This window comes from Melopsittacus undulatus, chromosome 1 (genome assembly GCF_012275295.1).
Source record: "Melopsittacus undulatus isolate bMelUnd1 chromosome 1, bMelUnd1.mat.Z, whole genome shotgun sequence".
In the NCBI taxonomy this organism is placed as follows: Eukaryota; Metazoa; Chordata; class Aves; order Psittaciformes; family Psittaculidae; genus Melopsittacus; species Melopsittacus undulatus.
The window spans coordinates 24,140,827-24,166,362 of NC_047527.1; the positions used below are offsets into that span (position 1 = coordinate 24,140,827).

The following is a 25,536-nucleotide window of genomic DNA, read 5'->3' on the forward strand; positions in this document are numbered from 1 at the left end:
TGTGTGCAGTTCTGGTGTCCTCAACATAAAAAGGACATGGAACTGTTGGAACAAGTCCAGAGGAGGGCCATGAGGATGATCAGGGGACTGGAGCACCTCCCATATGAAGACAGCCTGAGAAAGTTGGGGCTGTTCAGCCTGGAGAAGGCTGTGTGGAGACCTCATAGCAGCCTTCCAGTATCTGAAGGGGGCCTACAAGGATGCTGGAGAGAGACTCTTCATTAGGAACTGTAGTGACAGGACAAAGTGTAATAGGTTAAAACTTTAACAAGGGAAATTTAGATTGGATATAAGGAAGAAGTTCTTTACTGTAAGGGTGGTGAGGCACTGGAATGTGTTGCCCAAGGAAATTGTGAATGCTCCATCCCTGGCAGTGTTCAAGGCCAGGTTGGATGAAGCCTTGGGTGATATGGTTTAGTGTGAGGTGTCCCTGCCCATGGCAGGGGGACTGGAACTAGATGATCTTAAGGTCCTTTCCAACCCTAACTATTCTATGATTCTATGAAAAACAACACAGAGTAGTACCAGGAGGACTTGGAAAGACATGCAGGATCCACTCACCCTCATCTTCATCATCTGCTGTTGCTGTCACTACAGGACTTCCAACATCCCTGTCCTCATCTATGCTGACCTCATACACTGATCGAGGAAAAGCTGGAGCATTGTCATTCACATCACTGACATAAATCCTTACGTAGGCTGTGTCTGAGAAGGAAATACAAGAGGAATATGCAGACTGGAAATGGCAGAGGTGGAGTACCTTGTTGTATTCCAGGCAGCTCACATATCCCCTAAGTCTAGAAGAGTTAAGTAACCCAATCTCTGATATCTTTTACCCAATGTATACTTCCTTACTATTTTTACCTGTGTTGGGCTGTCCATGAACACCAGGTCTGGCAGATTCTGAAGAGTCCTGAGATTGAACTTCAATCAAGTAAGAGGCTCTTTTCTCTCTGTCAAAAGATGCTAGGGTGGAAATAATTCCTGTCTCAGGCTCAATGTTGAAGAACTGGTAATCCTCACCAGCATCTTTCAGTATTAAGTAGTGGACCTAAAAAGGAAATAGTTAAGGGTGGCTGCATTTTCCACTTTCCTTTGTATATCCAAGTGTTGTGACTTTCCCCAGTGGCCTTCTGGGTCTTTCTGCAAAGTAGCCACACTCTGAGGAAAGACCATTCATCTGGACATAATTTTTCTAAGTCTTTTGCCCATTTTGATATAAAACCCAGAATTCTCAAGCAGAATAACATCTGTATTAGTGATAACAAAGCCCATCATCAACCCCAGTATCTAATCTCCAACAGTGGCCAGTAAGAGCAGTTGAGGAAGATCATGAATAACTGAAGGAAGGGAATGTATGGAATAACATCTTCCCTGATGTCTCCTCAGCTTCTAGCAACCACTGTGCTTCTGATCTCAAAAAAACCCCAGGGCTAACAGAGTTTGGGTCCTGTTCAACAGGACTGGATAAATGAAAACCTCCACTGACGAAAGCTGATGAAAGTTATCCACATTCATCCCTTTAACAAAGGTCTGGCTTCTTCTGAAATAAACGGATTTCCACCCCTACCCTGAAGTCATGCCCAGAGCACTGCCAGGCACTTCTACCACACAGTTTGTCCTTCAGAAGTTGCAAAATAACAGTTACAGTTCTCTACCAGCCAGAGCTCCACCACAAAGAAGTTAGTAGGATTTTTGGGAAAGGCTCAGGAAAATGCAGAGAAAATTAGCAGTTTCCTTCGTAACACAGCTTTTTCCTGGGATTGGATCATTATGACAATAACGGTCAAATGTTGGTTTTACCAACCATTTGACCAGTGATGGTGAAATGAAATGTTATTTCACTGACCATATTTAAGTGGCTGTGTTTAACTGACCGTAATCATTGTCACTTAAATGTTTTGTTAAATGGAAACATGTCCTGCAACCACCTCCTGACATATCTTGTCATGGAAGCAACCCTGAGAATCATGCATCAGTTCTTTGTCATGATTGCTGATTAGGATAAGCCACTATGATGTAGGACCACAAGATCATGAACAGCATCTTCTCTGCCTGCATTCCATGTTATATACATTGGGCATGTGCTAGACAACTGCTTGACAAGTGGTGTAGGAAGTGTTTGTGGCTCATTATCCTGTTATCTGCTGTCTGCACTAATACTAAAACCTACTGGGAGGAAAAGAATTGGATGTAAGGTCAAACCTCTCCATGTAGGCCAGAATCCAAGTCCGTAGCTAACACCTGAACCACAGATGTGCCAACGTCAGCTCCCTCTGGCACAGACACTTCATAGTTAGAAGACACGAAGAATGGAACGTTATCATTGACATCTGCAAAAGGAGGTGATAGGGACAGTGATAAGAAAATGTTTGAAGACTACTTATTTTTCCCCCACAGCTGTAAATTTGCTTGGAGAAAAACTCACTCGGTTCATAGTAAGAGGCAATTCTGATCTGGGTTTTCCCATTTTCATGGCAGCTGTCAGGAGACATTTTACAGGCATACTTTGAAGGGCCAGTTTCTGACACATTTTTTCCCTAAAACTGCTGTGTAGGACAGGTGAGCACAAAGCTGAGGTAGGAGAACTATGGCAGCACCGACTTGGATCCATTTAAATTGCCCTGGGATCACATCCTCCTGCTCAACCCATGACTACTCAGTCCAGGTTCCTCTTTGTAAGAGGACTAAACTCAGAAATGCTGCAGTCCCCTACATCTTTTTGCACTTTTCAGTTTAACAGCCACATTTCAAGAAGGTAATTTTCCTGTGTCGTGGCACAATGCCAGAACAGAGGAGCTGTGATGACAGTTCCTCGGATTCATCTGTCTCAATGAAGAGCAGACGAAATTCTTAATAACTCATTCTACAAACCCATAAGCACATACTTAGTTTTACTACTGCCACACAACTCCATTGATTCTGACACACAACCATTTGCATGACCAGTGTCTTAAATATATAGTTTTTTAAGTTGTGGGTGAGGGCTCCTGTAAATCCCAATCTTCTTTCTCTCTTACATGCATCATTGTGAAAACTTCTTTTGACCAGGCTGTTTTTTCATATTTTATCGAAGAGAATATGTCTTGTTAAAGTCAAGTTTCTGCAAATTTACTGAGCAAGGTAAGCAAAACAAGATGCTATCAAAGACTCCCTTTTCTGTGTGCTTGTGCATAAATAAAGGACAATTCTGTGCATGAAACTTTCTGGTGGCTATTTCTCTCTTAAAGATTAAAAAAAGCAAAATAAGTTTCTACCAAATTCTGCTACCAGTAACTGCACCATAGGAAAAATCTTCTGGGGCAGGGTCCATAATCCATGATGAGGCTCAGACCCTGACTTGAAGTACTCTTGCTCTACAAACCTGTAGAGGTTTTGCATCAGTGGACACTGGAATAGAGGACAATCCTGTGATAAAGTGAAGTAGGGAAGTTGGATCCCCATTCAAATTACCACTTCATTCTCTCATTTCAATGGTAGTAAGCGAGACAAATGTTTCTGCTGGAGACTTCACTTATTCATATTTTCATCTAAACATCTACATATCAAAAGTAACACCACTAATGCTTCAAAAAGCAGGGATTAAAATCAGGTTTATAGTTTTACTCTGCAGGAGCAGAGCATTACAAAAGATCCTGCTGTAAGGAGGGTTGAATCAATTTTTTTGAAAATTGCACCTATTGTAAGGACCCTTGCATTTTCATTTCAAGAGTTTTAATCTTGGTGCTCAATAGAAAATACTGAATATAACAAGATCCCCTAAAGAGGTACCAAACACAAAGCCAACCTATCTGGGTTGTTTCTCTTTCTACAGTATGGAATATTTTCAGTAATACTAGTCTTCTTTCAACAGAGCTTGGGGCAATTTACTAGATTTCTCTTTCTATCAAAAGAAAAACTTTCCAATTAATGTTGCATAGGCATTCAGACAGCCCATATTTGCACTGTCACATTTCCACATTTGATAGTTAGACATTATCTCTAATAGACCTTTTTAATGACTGCACAACTTCCTTTTGCAGTATAGAAACACACAAAGCATTCTTAGGTGGCTTGGCATGTCATGGATGTTACCTTAATTTGTGATGTTATACTAAAACACCAAGAATATTGTTCTGAATGAGCTGCTCTAACAGCAGCGAAGCTTACCTGTTATGTTCACACAAACAGTGGTAAAGGAAGCTAAAGGAGTCATTGCTACATTTTGTGCCTGGACTGTCAGAGTGAAAAACTTAGTTGTCTCAAAGTCAAGTGGTTCAGCGACTAGAAGAGAAGCAGATCCATCAGCTCTGTTTGGCTTCAGATAGAAACGAACTGGCATGTTAGTCTCTGGAACTTGACCCTCCTCCAGATTATACGTAACTCTGGGATCACCGAGAGGGGATGTGGCTTTGATGGTCTGAAGAAGAGAAGAGCCACCACATATGTTCATGAAGCAAGGGGCTGCAAGTGTTAAATGTTCAGTTTGATGGCAAGAACATACATGCATGTGTGCTCCCCAAAAACATACAAGCCTGTATGAGTTGGATAACAGGAGAAACAGAAACAGTTTACAGAGCAGAGTTATATTTTACAACATTGAAGTCTGATGCAGATCTTTAATCAACAGTAAATTTACCTGCCATTAAATGTGCCAAGCAAGAACTGCATCACTGGCTAAAGGAAACCCCTCCTCTCTCCTTCCAAAACAAAAGCAATCCAAAAGGAGAGCTTTTCTTCACTGAGGTATATTTTATCAGGCAAGATAAAGACCAAACCTACATTTTTTGCAGGTGCTTGGATATTACATGGAGGAGGAGGAAGGTGGGAATTACCTGGCAGTTTACAGAAGAGACTATCCTTGAAGAATAAGTCTGCACAGGTTAACAAGGAGTTGTTTTGGGTTAGAAGAACCCAAAACAAACTACAGCCATTTCATGCTGTAGTACTAAACTAAGAAAAGCTGTAGGAAAGATGTAGACAGTCAGCATGGCCCACTGAGGATGGAGGAGTGAGGAGCTGGCCCTTGATGGGAACACTCAAGGATTTCCCACGCAGGCAGGACATGGGTCTTGCTTCTGCAGGAGCACCCCCTGATGGCCACTGATGTAAGAAGTCACTAGGAAACCTCTGACAGCTGAAATGGCAACCTATTCTGCAACAGATGCTTCTGACAAACACTAATGGAGTACACAGGAAAGAACACAATGCAGGAAGATTGCAGGGTGGGCATCCTTGTACTTTTGACATAGAAAGCAAAACAGAGGGAGAGGCTGAAACAACAAGAAGGAGGGAAGTAATTGCCCTTTTAACATACCACTATCTTGGTGTCACGAATGATGTTTTCGGGGATGGTTACCCAGTATCTGCTCTGCTCCCATCGGGGTGGCTGGCTGAGTGCGTTAGTGACAGTTACCCTCAGTTCCACAGTGCTGCTTCTGTTACCTCCATCTGTTGCTACAATGTAGCTACTAATGCCTGTTGTCTATGAAATGAAGGAGATTCGGGATACTTGCAAACCATTTGTACAAACTAAGAGGTTACAATTAACCCTCTGCAATGGATGTGAGGGATTGGAGGCTGCTCTGTTTCAAGCAGAGCTGCATTACCTGGGGTAGCAGGCGGTTCACATAGACCCAGCCTGTGCTGGGGTTGATCTGGAAGTATTCCACCTCATTTTCTAACATTGAGTACGTGACAACAGCATTCACACCTTGATCACTGTCATGAGCTGCAGCACGGAGGAAACTTGTCCCCACAGCAGTGTCTTCACTGAGGAAGTCTTCAAAAAGACAAAGATATTGTCAGCAGGTCTTGTTCTGGTTTACCAGGCTGTGTATAACAGAAATACTCATGTAAAATCTCATAATCACCTTCAAAAGAGACTAAACATTTCTGTAATGTTCTTTTAGCTTCCCCTTCCCTTTCCCCTGACATTCTGGGTGTTAATTGTGCTGTGTGAAGCAGGTTTGCTGCTGACAGCACTAATGCCCCTGCATGGCAAACACCACAGCCACCCGCATGCCCACTGCTTCAGATCACAACCCAGGCTGCTGGGCTCTGCTACTGATAAAAGCAGGCTGGCATCAAAAGGAATTCTGTGTGAACTGAATTAATGCTGAACGTGAGTGGTGGCAGCAGCATCGCCAGAGGGAGGCAGCAGGTTATTGCAAAGCGTGAAGACTCGGGCCAGTGAAGATTCCCCAGTGTTCTGGAGAAGCTGCGCAGGGCAAGGGCAATGATCATTTTTCCAAATGCACATTTCCTTACCTCTCACTCCCTGTTCCCAGCAATCCACCTGAGGCAAATGTTGTACCTTTATGCCTGTAGTCCTAGACAGACTCCCTTAAGCTGAGCAGTTATTTCCTATGCCCCTGTTCTCTGCACGGCACAATTTTACATAAAGCTATCACATACCTGTGTCTCTTCTACACTACAGTCTTTAGATTGCTCTGATCTGACTTGGGTCCTGCTCTTTCCTCCATCCTCAGGTAACCAGTACCAATTCTTCCTCCAAGTAGCTAGGGGTGCTTGTGCGATTGTGTTTTTGAGCCATTGCCATACACTGACTCCATCAGCTCAGTGTATTGAAATAGCCCTGATAGTAGGAAGGCTGTTGCAGTTTGGTTTTGACAACCCAGTCAATTTAATCACTTCTTGTTCAGAAACCCTTCCATGCCTTTGATCTTCCTTGTGCATGTCTCCTTTAGAATTTTTTGAAGTGGGAAAATCAGAAATGCATATTATTTATAAACTGGAACGGTCATGTTTTCTCCCTTAATATCTAGGTGTACCTGCTGCTGTGGCAGCAGGGCAGTAAAACACTTAAACCACTACAACCACTTGCTCCATGAATGACAATTTGAGCTTTAATTAGCTACCCTCACCCCTGAGGATATTTAGTTGGTGTAGGATTCATGTCCCTGCTATGTCAGAAAAGCTACTCTCAGAGGAGATTTATTGACACTAAAACAGATTAATGAAAATAGAGTTCATTGCTAAGAAACACTGTAAAATATATATTTTTTTTAATTTATGCTTTTATAGTCAAATTCTGTTAAACCACATTGTAAGAAAACCCACAAAATTACTTGGAAGGGCTGTACTCTTTCATTTTATGCATTTCTCTTGCTGTTGGCATAACTTTAACACTTACTATGACATCCCTGCTGCATGCAGTTACACATTTCTATAATGTCTGCTTTGCAGGCAGATGACAAGCTGCATGGCTTAAATCAGGGATTTGACCAATGTCCTAGGGCAGAGGAATAAAGAACCAGCAGTTTCCAGGAAGAATAGAAACCTATGACTAATGGCATTTGGTCTTGTTAGAGAGGAAGCTATTTTTAATTCTGTGACGTACCAACATTGATTACTTATGTATAGACACTGGGAAAGTACTATGCATGAAGTGACCTCATTATCTGCCACTTCCCCATCCCAAAGGGCTGCCTTTGTTTAAGATCTTTGCTGGTACCCTGTGTCCATTGAAAAAGAAGAAAATCTGCGTGTTCCTCAGATGTGCTGGAGTCCCCATAATCACCAAATTACTGCTCAGCTTCACTATGGCTGAAAAACATTAATCCTGGGAAGTTTCACATGAAGAACATTTCTGAAGGTAGAGAGGTTCATCCTTGCACAAACATTACCTTTACCTTAAGGACTTTTCTGCTGTGTCCAAATGTATTCCTCTTCAATGAGATCACTCCCACCTGATTTCTGATCACTGCTTGGCCAGTTTTGCAGAAACTACCAGTAGGAATCAAAAAATGGCTATTCCCAATCTGAACATTTTGATCAATTTGGCACTGGGAGTTAGTCACACTCACACAGAGGTGAAGCACAATTTTTTTTCTGTCCTTGTGCATAACTCTGAAGTGTGGATGTATGCTACACTATTTCTGAATAGGTTACTTATCCTCCTGTTAAAATCCTGCCATAGGAGCACCCAACTTCTTTTTGAATCCTGCTAAGTACTGGCCTCTGTGATGCTAAAGATTATTTACTTATGAGCCATCTTCATTTTAACAAGGAATTGATCACTCTTTGCCCTACATGACATTGCCACAGAACATCTCCAAAATGAGTTGTTGTCACATGCATCATCAACTATTTTTTGCCATATTGAGGAAATCACACAAGAAAGGGCCTGTTCTCATCCAGCAGCTAGGGAGTATGCTTGTTGCTTGTGGGTGACATCAAATGTAGATGGCCCAAGTGTGCAGAAGTGTAGGATACTATTGGAGAAGCATAGAGTAAAATTAAATGGAAGACTGACAGAAAGCACATCAAGTGCATATAAAACAGGAATTGCACCAGACCAAATGGGAAAAGCTAGCTCAGCACCCCAGTTACAGCAGGCATCAGGGCTCCCAGTCAAATGCAAGCTAGAAGCCAAGGATTTCAAACTGTTTGACAAGAGATACACACCACTCCAGCCTATTTGAACAGATGTGCTGTGTTAAAGAGACACAGATGACAGTTTCTCTTCTAGTCAGGGCTGATGAATTCCCAGATAGGATTCCATGTTTTGCTTTGAGACATCAAATAAAAATTCAGTGTGCAGAAAAATAGGGCAGGGAAAAGCCATAAGGGGAAGAGGGATCTGCCTCATCTGTAGGAGTATTGCAATGGGTAAAGAGGACCAATCTATTCTACATATTTCCACTAATGATGGATTAAGCAATAACTGGCTTAGTGAGAAACAAAGGAAGACTGGTCACCTAAAAAACATGACTACTGTTACATGTAATTACTAACCAGGTTCATGTTGTGGTACTAAGACAGGTATTAAGAAAACACTCACACTGGTAGTGACTCTTCTCAAACTTGGGATCGTTGTCATTGACATCAGCGATAAGGACAGTGATCTGGCACAAGCCAATCAGCGGCTCCTGTGCCTGGTCGGTAGCAGTAACAGACAGTGTATGCTCCCGCTGCTTCTCCCGGTCAAAACTCTGCATGGTCGTGATGACTCCTGGGAACACAGACACCTCCTGTTCTGTGGGACTGAATTTGCAGAAAGGGACCTGCATGTGCAGGAACCTCTGACCATGCAGCACAACTGTCAGGCTTAATCCACACCAACCCTGCAATGCATGTCTTGGACAAGACCAACTCCAGTTGCCCTATCTCTCCTACCCTCACATGTTGCCTATTGCCAGTAGTCAATAGCTTTCTTTTCTGCTGCCCTGATAAGGAGCGTCAGTCTGATAACCTTGCTGTCTCACTCCTCTTGTAGCACAGGACTTTCTCCTCCTCACTGAGAGGCCTCTTTGAGGTTTATCCCAGCGTCAGTGCAAGGAACTGACTATTTCAAAGACAGCTGATTATTGTTTTGGGGAGGAGTCACACCACAGAAGGCACAAGTGATTGAGCAAAGTAATCTCTACTACAGGAGCTGAAGGATGTCTCATGGAACAGATTACAATTGGGCAGAATCACGCAGCTAAGTTAATAAATAGAACAATTTTCTCCAATCTTCAGTTTTTCCTTTCTAATAAGTCTCTCTCTGTCTCCGCTCTTTTCTTCTGATTGAGCAACTTTAAACTGTTCTTGTTGAGGCCAGTTCCAGGCTTATATGTCTCTGCTATGCTAGGGACCAGGATTCTGCTGCCCTACTGTAGCCCATTCCAGTCTCCTGCTCAGTCCTGGACATGCAAATATCCCATTTTACTGTTTTGGCTGTAGAAACGTCAACAAGTTTTATAACTTCTTCCTCTGAAATGCACCAAGACTATCACTGCCTTGTTCTGGGAGGAGTGTTTTGCATCTGTATGTTCTACACTGGACCTAACGTTTATGCATGGGATGAGAAATTAACCATGGACACACTGAAGGAAAGAACAAACTCAAGCTGTTAGTCCCACTTTCTGCTCTGCATTTTTACATCTACACTTGATCCAGTAGGAAGATAATGGATACAGAATAGCTTTTTATCTTTCTATTGACCTGGGGTTTACTTCCGGACTTAATTTGTCACTTAAATCACTATGATCTTAATTTAATCTATGTGCATGGTTATCCATATATTCTGAACTTTTCCCAGTGTTTATTTTATATGCTGTTACAACTAAGCCTACAGTTACACTGTGAAAACATGAGCCCACATGGACACACTGATAGAGTAGCATTCTTATTACAATACAACAGCATTCTCATGTTATCTCAGTAATCTGGAAGCTACTGACCTGTGTCTGGATCAATGCTGAAGCCCAGGGAAGCTCCATCTCGATGCATGAGCCCATACTTCAGCTCTCCATTGACACCGAGGTCTGCATCATAGGCTTCTACCTGTAGCACAAATGTGCCTGGAGGCTGATTCTCCAGAACCCAGGTGCTGTCACTGTAGTAAGTGCACTAGAAATAACACCCAAACATCCAGCCTTATATATTACACAGAGACATATGAATTTGCTGCGCAGTGTCAAAATGTTTTTCCAGCATGTCTGAGAACTCAGAAGAAAATCACTCTCTTGCTTATACTCATAAAGAAATCAAGCTTTCAGGGAGATGAAGGAAAAAGGAGAATGAAGACTTTACACCTTAACAATGAAGAAACCTGGCTGTGTGTTCACTTACAGATTCATTCTGCTCTGCACACACAGTCCCTTCAGCCCACCAGGAATTACCAGTAGCAAGGAGAGTTACCCCAATTACAGATGGGAAAAGAATATCTCCAGAAAGGCATCTTACCTCTCTGAAGACAGGCTTGTTGTTATTAACGTCATTAACTCCTACAATAACTTCAGCAAAACTGCTGAGAGGGGTGGGTCCCCCCGAGGCATTGTCATCTATTGCAGTGATGTTCAAGGTGTATCGAGGCCCTTTCAGGTTGGGTGGTGGGTTTCTGCGGAGTTTAATGATACCTAAATTTGGAAGCATAGAGTGTCATTTCATTTTCCTGTCCAAACAAACTAACAAAACCAAGTGAGCATCACATTTCTCTGCAAGTGTATTGCTGGTTTAGTTTGTATTTCAGTTGCAAAGCATAGGAATTGGTCATCTTAGACTGCGAAGTCCTTGGACCAAGATCCCAAGTTTTGGCTGATAATTGCAGAATCACCATCATATGAAAGAGCTAATTCTCACTGATTCATCTCCGTTTGCAGAGTGTATAAATATGGCGCTTTCTTATGGTTTTTGATGCACAGGTAAAGCAGAGTCAATATAGATTAGACAGTAAATAACTGTGTCCTAAAACCTCTTTCCTTACCTTTCTGACTATCTAGTTCAAAGTTGCCCTCCTCATTGCCTCCTGTAATTAGATAGAGCAGCCCATCTCCATCAGGATCCTTTGCCCGAACAGTAGCCACTAAGGTGCTGGGACCAGCATCTTCTGAAAGGAAAGTTCTGTAGCTGATAGAGATAAGGGAACAATGGCAGCACATTCAGTATCAGAACAACCCCCACCGTGTTATCCATCAGGCAAGATTATAAATCCATTAGGAATGTATATTTTTTTTAAGGTTTGGTCATCTTTGTTCAGGGCATGTATTTTAGGATTGTAATTCTGCATTTTTGGTATACGTAATGTCGAAGAATGTTTTGAAAGGTATCAATATGTACTGTAATGCACTGCAATGCAAACCAGGATCACTTATCTCCTGAAGATGGGAAAAAGGACTAGTATATGTCATGCAGAATTTCTTATGTCCCTGTATACTAACGAAAAGCATCAGATATGCAGAGATGAATGCAGAAGTGAATGTAAAAGTATCAGAGAGATGAATGCGAAAGCATTTAATTTTGAAAATAAATGTATGTATGTTTTGCATTTAAAACATGTCTATAGAATCATAAAATCATAGAAAGTTAGGGTTGGAAAGGACCATAACATTATTCTTTAAACTTGTACAAAAACCAGAAATTGTATTCATTCAGGAATGAAAAGAAGACATTTTAAACACCCGGAACCTCATGAAATTATCTTATAATACAATCTGCTGATGATAAATGAAATTTAATGCTATGCTAACTACCATCTATTTGTCGTATATTTATACATAGACAATCACTTTAATACCTAAAAGTTACCACAGTCAAAATAATTCAGTATAGAGTTAGGCCCTTTATTCATTCTGTTCTCTCTAAAAAGTCAATGCACTGGTATCAAAACTAGTGCATTTTTCATGCAATCTGGAAATGAAATGCCAGCTTCTAAAGCCTTTCTTCATACAAATTACCCTTTGATTTCACTGGTACTTATAGTTGCAAAACCCAACAAGTCACAAGTGTTATTAAGGTTACACATATGAACTGCATCTTTAACAACCAGTGCAGGCATTCAAGCTGGCTTACATGGACTGGGAGAACACAGGAGCCTCGTCATTCACGTTGGCCATCCGAATTCGCACAGATGCTGTCCCTGTCCGAGGGGGATGTCCTTTATCGACAGCTATCACCACGAACTCATACATATGGTTTGCTCGCTCAAAGTTCAGCCTCTGGTTAGAATTGATGACCCCATGTCGTGTGATGGAAAAATCAGTGCTCTGGATGAAGTAAGCAATCTCAGAGTTGGAGCCAGAATCACAGTCTGTTGCAAGCACTGTGAGAGAACACATTTAACAACAGTCGTGCTGCAGAAGAGGTTTGGTTGTGCCATTTCCTACCAAGTCAACTTCTGATGTTTTTTTTTTTTTTCCTTTTTTGAGAACAGACATTGCCCAAATCTGTTTTATCCATAAAAGCCTTATTTTTGGGGTAAGAGTCTGAGAACTCAGCAAAGGGCTGTGAGAAAAAAAGCAAAACAATTCTTCTCCCTACTCCAACCCAGCCTGAGAGATCACAGCAAGGTAAGTTTGCAAGCCATAATCCCAACATGCTTTGTACAAATAGCAGTCAACACTGCTAATTACCACGCAATCAATATGCAGGTTTGTAGAACATTATCAGTCACAAACTGTGTCCTCTCTCTCTCAGGGTATGCTGTTCAAATTTAATTAGCTCCCAGCTATGTTACAGCTAAAGTACTTTTTAATTACCTGACACTTCAAGGTACAAAGAGTGATTAAACATTCCTCCCCAGCAAGTGTTTATTCAGTACGTTGGGTGTCCCATCTGCTCAGAAGCAGCAAATCAGCAGAACAAAGAGCTGGAGCATCAAAAGTGATCTTTAAGAGCAGGAGCTCTCCTCCTTAATTACCCTGCCATTTTTCTAGTCAAACAATGAGGCTTCACATCATACCCACACTGGTATTAAGCAAACTCCTTATTCTACTAGGAGGATACAGATGCAGACATTTCGGTAGCGCATAGCCTTTTGAAAGCCAAACAGTGGTTGCACGGGAACCCTGGCAGAAAACATCATCCAAAAATGAAATGAAGAAACTCATCACTATTAGAATATTAACCCAAAATAGGAAAGGGGAAGAGAAAGGTTTGAAAAAGTGCAATGAAATGCTGTGCTTAGTTGCAAAAACCTCAAGTGGCCGTGAGAAGTTATTAATCTTGGGTTTAGGGTGGTTGTAACATCTTGGTTAACATCTCTCAAAATCCTGCTGTGAATAAACATTTGGGTGTGTTACAGACTACAAAAGCAAGGGCTTTAGAATTAATCACCCTCTTGCTGTACTGAAAAATGAAATATATTAAAAACTCAAGAGAGACTGAAATGAAAGTGACTTAAACCTGCTACATTTAGTGCTTAAGTATTGTTTCTAGAAATCTCTTTTAGAAAGATATGCAGAAAGTGACAAATATTTCATTTGAAAAGCCGTGATTTAATCTACAAAGTCATTATTGAGACATTGTAACAAAACAAAAAACATTTTATGTGCTTAAGGATTATACTTTTTTTTTTTTTCCCCCGAAATGTTTTCCGGCAAATAGGGAATGTGACACTTACCTGTACATGACAAAAATATGCCTTACTTCCCAACAGCATCTGGGAATTCCATTCCCCTTCCATCTAATTCCATCTTGCAAACTGATCTGCATTGCAAAGGTATTCCAAGGAACATAGAGCAAGCACAAGCAGGACTGTGCTGGCTCTGCCCATGCTCCGAGCTAGCTCAGTGTCAGCTAACTCCAGCTAAAAGCCTAGTATGTTAGTACAAAGCTGCCAGCTACCACTCTTCTGGCACAGTGCTGCAGTTGAAGGAGCATGTTAACTCCTGCTGAGAGCATCCCTCCCTGCTTTTCAGCTCATAGCTTGTTTGCAACCAGGCAACTTACAGCACATGCAGTGAGCATAAAACTGCCCGTAATGACTAAGCAGACAGATCGACTCAGCTAGTGTTGCTTCAGCACTACAAACATGATACAAGTCAGACCTCAAGTGTGTTAAAATAAAAATGGTTGACAGCTAAAACCTACATTTACATCATCCACAGTTTTAACAAATGGCATACGTCACACTGTCTCTTTCACTGCCATTGACAGCAACCCAGTCAGCCACAGAATGGCAAAGCCTGTCATGGATTTGCATTCATTTTTCCTGTGGGAGGTTGCAAATTCACCCCTCAGGAACTATAGCCAGGGTAAGAGCTGCTGTTTTATATTTTCCCTTTTCCCTGAGATGATACTTTCTTTGGCGGTCAGTTAGTGACCCAGCACTCATCCAGTGCAGGGTACAGTCGACTGCACATACTGCTTCCTTGCAACTACTACAGGTGCTGTTCAGCCCTTCAATACCTGACACAGGGGTAACCAATGTACAGGGGGGTAATACAGAGAAATTGTACAAGGGGGTTAAAGGAATTCCTTTGCTTAAGCAAAAGTATTGTCTGTCCTAAGTACCTGCCATTGCCATCTTGCCAAGGCATTGATTACTGCTGGAGGGGAAGAAGCAGATGCTAGTTCGACTGACAAGGGACAAAAGCAGATGATTGGTTCTACTGATAACCCAGGGAGAGGCAGACTGGGCGCCGACCAAATCTTAGGACCATGACAAAAGCGCAGGTGTTTGGTCCTACTGAGAGGCAGACTGGGGGACCAAACCCTAGGACCATGACAAAAGTGCAGGTGTTTGGTCCTACTGGTAAGCCGGGGAGAGGCAGACTGGGCGCCGACCAAATCCTAAGGCCATGTCTGAAGGTTAAAAGGTGTAAAGTTTAAGAAGAGGAAAGCTCATTTACTTCATCTTGAAGACCCCTACTCACAAGAAGACTCATTTACTTCATCCTGAGACCCCTGCCCATGATCAGAAGGGGCACTGCGCAGGTGCAAAGGACCGTCCGGCTCATTATAATATGAAGCAGGGATAGATACTAAATATGTATAGGCGGATTGAGCAACCTCATGTCTATATATACCTTAAGAGAATAAATGTAAAGGGAGAACAGCCCTGAGGTGTGCATGCTTTGGAGGAGCTCTCTCCATGCACCTCAGCGCTGAATAAAAGCATACCTACTTTACAACTTTAACTAGTTGTGGAGTCTATCCGCGCATCATACCAAGTGAGTGTTCATCCACTGACTGTCACAATACTTCCCTCTCATATTTTCTTTTCTAAGAAGGCCTTTTCTCCTGAAATGTTTCCTGTATGGCAAGACAACCAAACTGGGTGCAATTGCACAGCTTTGCCATTCTGCTGTTCTGCTTGCTTTGGACATGAGGAATATGTTTTTCCCCACAATTGGAAGACTTTTGATCAGCTTTACAAGTCTCCAAGAGGAAAGTATCCCTTTAAGAAAATTCACATGCTTAGGAATTTTAGAATTGTTCATTCTGATCAGCTTATTTCTTCCCAAGAGGCAAGAAATGAGCTGCAGCAAGCTCTGAACTTTCTTGGTAAGTGGTTAGAGAAAGCAGTCCCTGCAGCCCTTTTAGTAGCTTGTGTCTATGCAAAGGAAGCTAAGCTTCTTATCACCACTGCAAACTGCACATGTTCAGCTTCAGACTGAGGAAATATACACTGTTGTCTTCAAAAGACACAACTTGGACATGTATATTTTTGCTAAGTCTTGACTTGGCACTACCGATTTCTCACACAGTTCATAACACCCCGCTAAGGTCTCAGCCCATGGTCCTGTTACTACCCCAGTACCTGCCCCTACTTTCAGCTTGAATACTGACAGGGAGCCCGTAAGGGTTATCCCAGTTGTAGGCAGAACACACTTGTGGTATGTATCGCATCACAACAGACTACATCAGATCTCAAGACATGTCTGAAGACATTTAACTGACACCCATAAAACAGGTTAGAGAACAGACTTCTGTTTCTTGTCTGCTGGACTCTGAAGACTGAGACAGGAGATGCAGCATCATCCAAGTCCACTCCTTAGTTGTGCAACCACAGTATTTCAAGAGTGACCTTGAAGTCTGTGGCTTAAAATTATTTCCAACAGCTCTGATCTTTCAACAGGATACTATTCCAGCCTCTAAAAATGTCATCTGTGCACTCAGGGTTTATGTGCAAGTGATATGTGGCCACATTAAACACAACAAACTTGGAATGAGGACTGAAAAGCTGTAACCATAAATACAAAAGTTCATGATCTTTCCAAAGGTTTTTCCTTTAACACTTTGTAAGTCAATTATACAGCATTAACACTTGACAAAACCAGCTGCCCTTTCGAAAACCCTAATTTCTTTATTTTTCTTAACACGTTAAGAAAAGAAAAATTAGTTGGACCTGCTTCCAGGACACTAAAAGGTGAACAAGCTGAGTTAAAAGACAACCACAAGATTTAAAGAAAGCAAGCTATGTTAATCCCTTAAGTCACTGTCTGTTAGCTGCCTAACTGCTCTTGTGTACTACAGGATCCCTCCCTCGGGCACAGCACAGTGATGTTCACTGAAGATACAACTCTACTTCTAAGTTACCTTAAAACCATCTACACAGACCTTCAGGAAAGCTTCCATCCTTGTCTTACAAAGGCAGTGCCCTCTGTGGAAGAGACAGCTCTTCCCCACAGTAAGAACATGAATGTGCAACAAGAACTAGCCACCGAGTCTGTGGCAAGGCTGAAACAAAAAGTGCTGGGATGGTCCTTACCTTGCAGTAGAGATGTGCCCACAGGAATGGTTTCAAGAATGTTGTCTCTGCTGTAAATGGAGTGCTGGAATTCAGGGTAACAGTCGTTTTCATCGGTGATATGGACCATGACCTGAGACAAAAGGACATGCTGTGAGGGGTTTTAGTTTCTACACATTAGGAAAATGGTCACCTCATTCTGGACACTGCCTGTGCAGTCATTGCTTTTGCTGCTGCCCCATTCTTACACCTCTGATGCTAAACTTTTTCTCATACTGCTCCTGTAACACAGAGAAGTGTTATCTCCTCCACTTCCAAGCAGATGTGAGACAAAGCCAGAGGAATAACAATAGGTATTTTGCAGGGCCTAGATCTGAACCCAGTTCAAAGCCCAGCCTTCTGCCTGTACCATAAGGCCTCCCCTCTCCTGAGCATCCTCACTAGCTCTCCTAGGCTGTGTCTTTCTGATGAGAAATGAACATTGTAGAGGCAGTGGGTAGGAAGTGAAGGGATCCACCTACCTCAGTCACACTGCTGAGGGAGCTCTCAACTTCCATGGCTTTCAGTAAGAGGTGATAGAGGTGGTGCTCACTCTCGTAATCCACAGGATGGGTCAGGCTAAGCTCTCCACTGTCCTGCCTCACCCTGAAGAGCCCGCTGGGGTTCGTCAGTAGAGTGTATGAAAGAGGCTGGCTCTGGAAAGAAACAGCCTCAACAACTGCTACTCTGTAAAGAAGGAGAGAATAACCCTTTGCTTCAAAACAACAACAAAGCTGTCTCCTGAGCTGTCCCCCGAGGATGAAGAAATTGAACTGCTCACTCTCAGTGTTGGTCTCAGCTTTGTATTCGGACTGGGAATCCCTGGCTACAGGGAGCTCACCTTCTCTCAGCACCTACCTTCTCTCACCAACTGATCCACTGACATAGCAGGGCTGGAATAAGAACCCATTTCAACCCCCATTAACATGAAGACATCTTTTTCTTCCCTATTGTACCCTTCCAAATACTTGGCAGCAGTTACTGGCTTAGCTTCAGTTACGGAGATAACTGAGCTGCTATACTTTTGATTTTTTTCTAAGCTGTGTATTCAGGAACAGAACAGGTTTGGAGATGGATGGGAAACCCAAAAAGCACAGAGCCTTTCCAGATCCTGCTGTCCACCTTGGCAGCACATGAAATGAATATCTGCCTCCGTACCATGACTTATGTTTTGAAGCTCCATCTCACACCAGTCTTGGACAACGCTTTAAGCCTATCTCAGTGAAAGATCCATGGAAGGAAAAAAGTTTCCCTCCTCCTCCTCCTTATTCAGTCTCTTTTAAGAAGTAAGTGGCACATCTCCAGCAATTTTTTTTTCTTCACTGGCTTATTTTGAGGTTTCTTACTTCTTAAAGCCGCTGCTCCACCAGCAGGTGCCTTAAAAGCCTGTGCTGTTCACAAGCAACTGAACAGTGACAATAAAACCTGAGGCAGCTCAGCAGCATCTCCCCGCTGTGGCTTGGCTAAACTACTCTTCATGCAATAGAATAGCTCCTTGGAGATTTAGCTGTATCTATTTGCACTTCACACTAGCATTGCTATTTCAAGAGTCTGTCAATGACCCCTCTTTCTAAACATTTAAATGCAAGTCAGACAGGATACAAACAACTCCAAATCTGGTTAATGAAAGGACAGTATTTTTCAAGCACTCATTTATAGCTAATGTGCTCCAGAAGATGCACAGCCAAGGGTTTTGGCTGGTTTCATTCATGATGCAATGCAATAAAACCCCCAGAGCATTAAAGAAATAATCTCAGTAGAACTGCACATCCCAGACTACACCATGTGTCACACTGGAGATCCTCAGGCTCCAGAAAAGGCATAATTTATTTTAGAAAGCAGGTTGTTTTTAAAGTGTAACAGCAAATACATATGCCTAGCCCTGAGAAGCAACACCACAAAAAATCACTTTACTGTGCTCTGTGAAGCTCCTCTCAGCCTGAAGGGAGGGAGCTCACGCAACAGAGTAGAACTTACTTTTCTCCTGCTGGAGTATTTTCAGGGACAAACACACTGTAGGACATGTTAGTGAACTGCGGAGGTCGGGAGCCCACCAGGATGGAAATGGAAGCATAGGGGCTTTTGTTGCCATACTCATCAGTGGCTTCCACAGTAACCACATACTCCTTGTTCCATGTCAAAGGCAACCCAGTCGTCATGATGATGCCAGTATCCTTATCTACTCGGAATCGCTCTTCACCACCTATTGATATATACACAAAGCCAATCTGAGAAATGCCCCACAGCAAGAATGTTTGCATCGCCACCATTTTAAGGTAAGCTATCCTCCAATCTTCTACCTATGTCTCTGCAGGCACTTCTTTTTTACTCCTCAACTGTGCACCTTGTCTTTCACTCACATCATGCTCTGTTGACCAGTGAAGTGTAAAAGAGACAAGGATGGGTGAAAAATGGAGCATTAAGCTAACAGTAAGGCTGCAATCAATTTCAAAATAGAAGTAAAGCAAAGACAGTGGCAGCAAGGAAGATTCCCATCCACATGACTGTTTTATTTGAAAGAGTTCCAGTTTCTACTTGCTATACCTGCTGTATGTTTAAGGATTCCCCAAGGGAAAAATCTATCAATGAAATTACAAAATGGGAAATTGTTAAGAAAAAGCTGCCGCTTAACAGAATGTTATCATGTTTTTTTCAGAACAGACCTACCTGCAATGAGTGAGTAAGTTATCCCAGCACTGGTGTTTCCATTGTTAGGGTAATATGCGACAAGCTGGTAAATGAGAGTGCCTTTTCGGGCATCTGGATCAACACGTGCCAGGTAGGGGTATGGGTACATGCCCCAGGACAGGAGTTCCTCTTCTGGGGCAAGGAGTGTGACATGGCAGAGGTACCAGTCGTTATCTGCAAAAGATGCACGGATTTCTAGAGAGCTTGCTCACAAACTTCAGTTGGGAATGTTTAAGATCTTTTCCATGAGTATCTCTAAACAAACTGAATTGCCCATCCCATTCATCTTATTTCGTGCACAAAAAATTCAGTACAGACACAGGCTTTGGCAGCTTACGGTGCTTTAAGTCCCGTTAACAACAAATTAAACATGCTTTCAATAATATCTCATAATAAGTTATGCATATGGAATACTATGTCATCACACACAGCATAGTTTTAAGTGTGTACTTATCCAGACTCAGGTGAAATTTGGCTTTTATATTTTCAATACATTCAGCATAAATGTTGCCAGTTTAACCAAACCAGATTTAGGGTTTATTAAAACAGTTCTCTTAAAAATTGGTGGAAGTAGTTAAGAAATCAAAACTCCCTAAAATTCTTCCTTCTCCAGCACCCATTTGTTTAGTTTTCTCAAACCACTTGATATTGAAGGAAAGGCAGACATGCTTCCCCTTTTTGCCCCCAACATTCCATCTATTTGCATCCTAGAAGAGTGAAATACTGTCTTTTGAAATGGAACCCTTCCCAGGCAAAACCTGGTCTTTGCTTGTGTAGGAGAGGCAAGGGAAAGGGCAGCTCAGCCAGCAGCTGAAGGGAGAGAGTAAGCCTTGTGTACTGGCAGGGGAAGCACAGCACAAACTGCAGAGCTGTTGAGAGCTACATCAAGAGAAACACCCACCAAGGTGTACCTATTATCTCATACAGAAAGGGCATTCCCAGAAAAAGGACAGCAGCACATGGACGAAACCAGGACCAAAGGCAAGAACTATGCTAAAAATTCCAGACAAATCCATTACTAAATAAGACTGCCCACAGACAGAGACATCTGCCAACACACAAGCCATGTATTTATAAGCAGCCTTAGCCCACAGGATAAACATGTGCTGGACAAATGTACTAGAAGTAATCATTCCCAGGAAGGAAAAGGCTTCACTGAGGAGTTGTGGGTTTTTTTTAAGTATTTAAAAAAAATTAAGGCTTTCTTTAGCTGGAGGAAATTTATAGATTACCTGGTTTCTGGTCTTCTAAAGAACCAACATGACACACACGGCAACATTTCTTAAACATACTGACAGTATTGCTCAGTGTAACACAAGGCAAAACCTTTAGCATGAGCTGGTGGCTCACAAGAGCAGCTGTAGTGATCAGTATTTTATCCATCACAAAGAGGGAGGGCTGAGAAACACACATCTTTGGTAACCCAGCTATGTACAGTGCCATTGTGGTGGGGCCAAGTAACAGAATGAAAACCTCTGGACATGCTGCATTTAAATATATTTTTGTTCAGTCTTTGGTCTAATTCAGGAAGTTTTAGTTTCTGCAGAGATGAATTGTGCATTCAGCATTTTTCCCATTTAGTGAAACCTAGAGAATGATTTAAAAGAATTATAATTATATGACTAATCTGTTAATATTGTCTCATGCAGGTGACCCAAGTGTTAAATACCAATTAATAGCAAGGTGTTAATCCTGCTGTAAGTATTGTAAAACCCACCAAATGTCAGCCAGACCAAAGCTTTATGCTTTAAAAAAGACAGATGAGGGAATAAATGTCACTGATTTGAGGACACATCAGGGGGAATATTTGTGGTGTTCAAATTAATGATAATTTTCTTGACTTTTACAAAAACTTCACCTCTCCCTCTCTGAAATGTGCATTGAAATAGAGCCATAAAATCATTTAGGTTGGAAAAGACCTTTAAGATCCACCAGTTCAATCACAAACCCAGCACTGCCAAGTCCACCACTGAACCATGTCCCTCCTCAAGCAGGGCTGCCTAGAGCTGGTTGCTCAGGACCATGTCCACATGGCTTTTGAATACCTCCATGGAGAGGGACTCCACCGCCTCCCTAGGCAACCTGTGCCAGTGAACTGAAGTTCTGTGGACTCAGCTTCAAGAAAGACGTGGTCTAGCTGGCAAGCATCCAGAGAAGAGCAAAGAGCACAACCACAGAACATATCCAGAAATGTGGAAAGACTTGGAGATTTTTGGGGGATTGCTAGGGATGTGCTGACAGTGCCAAAAGATGCCACAGGACTGGTGTGTGAAGTTAGCCAGCTGTTCCTACCACATAAAGCAAAAAGGAGCAAACTCTCATTCCCAAGGAAAGTATTTGTGTTAGATGTTGGGAGATGGGGGAAAATCCCTCAGCGATTTTTTAATTATAAGGATAATGGAGCACTTGATAGTGTCTGGAGATGTGAGAGAGCATTTATCAATGTGATCTTTAAGACCTGACTAGACAAATACCTGCCAGCAATTACTCTGTTGTAGCAAAGCTTGGCTCTAGACAGGGGCATGGTACCAGCAAGACTGTTAAATCCTTTCCATCACACATTAATCCCCCTGCCCTTCAGCTTTTGCATCTCATTGATTTCTGGAGCTTACATGTTCACATGCCACTTGTTCCCAGCAGCTAGAGGGAATTCCTAGCATAAACATGCTTTAGCCCTTATGTTTTTCCTTTGCTCTTTGCTTAAAGGTAAGAGTAAATGCCACTCTAGAAACAGCCAATACCACATGAAAGGAAAGACATAGGATGAGGCCAAACCTGGGGGGCTGTGGAACAGCAGCAGCTGGTACTAAACTTCAGCTACCAGGTGGAATGTCTTTCTGCAGCTGGGAACTGGCTCACTCCTTCAGCTCCTCAGCTTTTATTTCAGCTTCTCAGGCTTGAAGCTGCTCTCTCCATGCCAGCAAATGAAACTTAAACCAAAGCAGTCTGCAAGCATGCTGACAAACAGCCTGGGTTGTCTGCATCAGACATCAAAACTCTAGTTCTAGCAGTGAGTAAATGGAAGAAAAGATCAGATCTTAAAGCAAGTCCAAACCCCTAAAATAAGTGTTGAACATTGTCTGGACACTAACAGGAGGTCAGTCAAACAGCACCTATTTCCCACATTATTCAGAATATTCAGGACAGACCTTTTTCCATTCTAGTAGCTCCTCTTTGCACACACACCAGGCATGAGAAACTCAAGGATTTTAAGGTGTTATAGACACATGGCAATCAAATACTGTGGAATACTATTTCATTCACTTCAAACCAGTCTTGATAAAGTAGGGGGTTTTGCCAGGAATGCGTTGTTTTTTCAACGGTCGTAACTGCAAAGGCATTAACAGATCAAGCCTCTGAAATCAATAGTGTTTTATTTTGTTCCACTGACACAACTGCAGCATCCTATTAAATCAAAATGCAACATCACCCAGTGGTGTTGCTGCTCACCCATTTTGTCAATACAAATCATCTGCTATAGCCTGTGGAACAAGCCTATCAACAGGATGAAGCATCTGGCTTCTGCACCACACACTGGAAAGAGTCCATCCCTCCTGGGAGAAGTGTGGGGCAATCACAGCACAGGTGCCCCTTCCAAAATTAAAGCATCAACTTCATCAATTTCTTTTTTCTGGATCTCTTAAGAGAAGTTGCATGGGGGCAGTTTCACCACAGCTGGTGCACTGCCATGAGCTCATGGCTCAGCTCTACCCCAAGCACTGACGAGAGACTGTGAGGGTGAAGTTTCTGTCAACAGCTTTGGTTTCTCACAAATACTCCCAAAGTTGGATGCAATGCTCAGGGGTATCATATATCTTTGTAACATGCTAGCACGTTGGCTGGACACATCTTGGACTAGGTAGAGAGGGCCATGTTTTCAAGGCAAGGCCATGTCCTTACCATCACAGTTAGCTCTGTTTACTCCCTTGAAAGCCCACAGACCAGTACATTAGCTTGTGGATGAACAGCCCACAGCCACAGAACAGCTGGGCAATGTGACTGTACCAACTGCCTAAAGCTATGTCAGCGGGTTTCAGTTTTCCTTCCTTGGTTAACCACAACCAGCAAGCTTGACAGACCAGCCTGCAGAGATCACTTCACATTATTTTCATGGCATATTTCTTAATACACACCAGCACTTGGACATGTTTTCTACACATACACCACTTCTCTGATTTTAGGAGACAAGGTCTTGCTTACCTCAAAACTACCTGTAGGCTTACCCAGTGGGACAACTGGGGCTAACAGGCAACTGCAGATACTACTGCAGGCACTGGTGGCAAAGCTACCTCAGCCAATTTACCACTTTCTGTGTGAATCCAAACCTACAGGTGGTACCTCCATTGCACTGGGTATCTGAGACACCCATGGCGTTTCCTATGCAGCAAAGACATCTCCTGTCCATTCATCACAGGAACAGCTTTGGGCAGATACAGGAACAGGACTCCAACATTCATCATACCTTTACCGCAACTGCATCATCCTGTCCTAGCCTTAAAAGCCTGCCTGTGGTGTCATCCTCTAGATTTTAAACAGTTTCCTTTCTTCTGTATGTATCCAGAGGAAGGCTCAGAAGCATGCTCAGACCTGTGATTACAGAAGTAGCGTGTTTGCCTCAAACCTTAAAAGGAAAGTGCAGCAAGACACAGCTACAGCCTTGGCATTTAAAAGTTGATTCTCTTCACAGGTCACATAGTTTTTATTGTTGATAGGAAGGAGAGCTTTTTTTTGGGTTTGTTTCCACCCCCCCACCTTCCATCTTCCCCTCTCTGCTCTGTATTTCAGAAGACAGTTAAAGCATATGGAGAAAATAGATGTTTGTATGGTACAAAACACCCCAGTAACACAAACAAGGCTGCACTTCACTCACAAAAGTGAAACTGCCTGCAAGGTCTCTTGTCTGCCAACAAAAAAGAGGTTCAAACTGTATAGTCACAAATTCTAGGGGGATTCCTAAAAATTTTCTTAAGAAAAATATAATGAAATTAATTAAAATTAAGGGTAGCATCATTAAAGAAATCCACCGACACAACACCCTTTCAAGCTCCAAATTCCTACCTCCACCTTCCTCTTGTCTCACACAATACAGCACCTCCTTATCCACATTAGAATGGCAATTATTAAGTTTAAAGTAGTTTGTGTTGGGCATAGAATCATAGAATTATAGAATCATTAGGGTTGGAAAGGACCTTAAGATCATCTGGTTCTAACCTCCCTGCCATGGGCAGGGACACCTCACACTAAACCATGTCACCAAAGGCTCTGTCCAACCTGACCTTGAACTCTGCCAGGGATGGAGCATTCACAATTTCCTTGGGCAACACATTCCAGTGCCTCACCACCCTCACAGTAAAGAATTTCTTCCTTATGTCCAGTCTAAACTTCCCTTGTTTAAATTTTAACCCATTACCCCTTGTCCTATCACTACAGTCCCTAATGAATTGTCCCTCACCAGCACCCTTGTAGGCCCCTTCAGATACTGGAAGGCTGCTATGAGGTCTCCACGCAGCCTTCTCTTCTCCAGGCTGAACAGCCCCAACTTTCTCAGCCTGTCTTCATATGGGAGGTGCTCCAGTCCCCTAATCATCCTCGTGGCCCTCCTCTGGACTTGTTCCAACAGTTCCATGTCCTTTTTATGTTGAGGACACCAGAACTGCACACAATACTCCAAGTGAGGTCTCACAAGAGCAGAGTAGAAGGGCAGGATCACCTCCTTCACCCTGCTGGTCACGCTCTGTTTGATGCAGCCCAGGATACGGCCTTCTCCACAGGGCTGCTCTGAATCTCTGCCCAACCTGTAGCTGTGCCTGGGATTGCTCTGACCCAGGTGTAAGACCTTGCACTTGTCATATTTAAACTTCATGAGGTTGGCATCAGCCCACCTCACAAGCGTGTCCAGGTCCCTCTGG

The 25,536-nt window shown here is 42.6% G+C and overlaps 1 protein-coding gene across 1 annotated transcript in view; it reads right to left on the minus strand.

The window, feature by feature from the left end:
- The window catches only part of LOC101873525 (neural-cadherin-like), a 52,869-nt gene that overhangs the window by 22,606 nt on the left and 4,727 nt on the right, over positions 1-25,536 (minus strand). The window contains exons 2-16 of the mRNA XM_034060693.1: positions 19,607-19,801; positions 18,917-19,142; positions 17,422-17,626; positions 16,922-17,033; positions 12,280-12,529; positions 11,195-11,337; positions 10,675-10,847; positions 10,170-10,338; positions 8,786-8,956; positions 5,589-5,761; positions 5,297-5,464; positions 4,150-4,399; positions 2,206-2,333; positions 865-1,051; positions 562-705 (exon numbers count right to left, since the gene is read on the minus strand). Coding sequence (XP_033916584.1) covers positions 562-705; positions 865-1,051; positions 2,206-2,333; positions 4,150-4,399; positions 5,297-5,464; positions 5,589-5,761; positions 8,786-8,956; positions 10,170-10,338; positions 10,675-10,847; positions 11,195-11,337; positions 12,280-12,529; positions 16,922-17,033; positions 17,422-17,626; positions 18,917-19,142; positions 19,607-19,801 — 2,694 coding nt within the window. The remainder of the gene's footprint in view (positions 1-561; positions 706-864; positions 1,052-2,205; positions 2,334-4,149; positions 4,400-5,296; positions 5,465-5,588; positions 5,762-8,785; positions 8,957-10,169; positions 10,339-10,674; positions 10,848-11,194; positions 11,338-12,279; positions 12,530-16,921; positions 17,034-17,421; positions 17,627-18,916; positions 19,143-19,606; positions 19,802-25,536) is intronic.